The 380-nt window shown below is 51.8% G+C and overlaps 1 protein-coding gene across 1 annotated transcript in view; it reads left to right on the top strand.

The window, feature by feature from the left end:
• LOC119587417 (heme-binding protein 2-like) overlaps positions 1-380 on the top strand; it is a gene marked incomplete in the record, with an annotated part of 4677 nt that overhangs the window by 3049 nt on the left and 1248 nt on the right. The window contains 1 exon segment of the mRNA XM_037936153.1: positions 103-235. Within this exon segment, the coding sequence (XP_037792081.1) occupies positions 103-235 (133 nt within the window).

The following is a 380-nucleotide window of genomic DNA, read 5'->3' as shown; positions in this document are numbered from 1 at the left end:
GATTCAAGTACAGAAATTCAAGTTACACGTCATTCCAGGAAATATACAGAAATAAAGATTCAATCGTGAAGTGCAGCTAATTCCCCCTCTGCATGCCCACAGGGGTACGAAGTGCGCGCGTACCCGGCGGCCAAGTGGGTCTGCCACAGCCAGGTCCAGCAGGCGGCCAGCAGGCGCAAGGACACGCGCGCCTTCTTCGCCCTCTTCCGCTATATTGACGGCGGCAACGAAGCAGGTGAGTCGGTCGGATTCACTCTGCTTAGCATGGGCAAAGACGAACAGCACTGCTTGTGTTTAATAAGGGCCTGTATGTGATATATATGCATATGAGAATGAAAAAATAATAAGCTGCTTTCCCGCGCCCCGACAGAGGCCAAGAT

The sequence above is a fragment of the Penaeus monodon genome, chromosome 22 (genome assembly GCF_015228065.2).
Source record: "Penaeus monodon isolate SGIC_2016 chromosome 22, NSTDA_Pmon_1, whole genome shotgun sequence".
NCBI classification, from domain to species: Eukaryota; Metazoa; Arthropoda; class Malacostraca; order Decapoda; family Penaeidae; genus Penaeus; species Penaeus monodon.
This window is presented reverse-complemented; position numbering and strand designations above follow the sequence as displayed.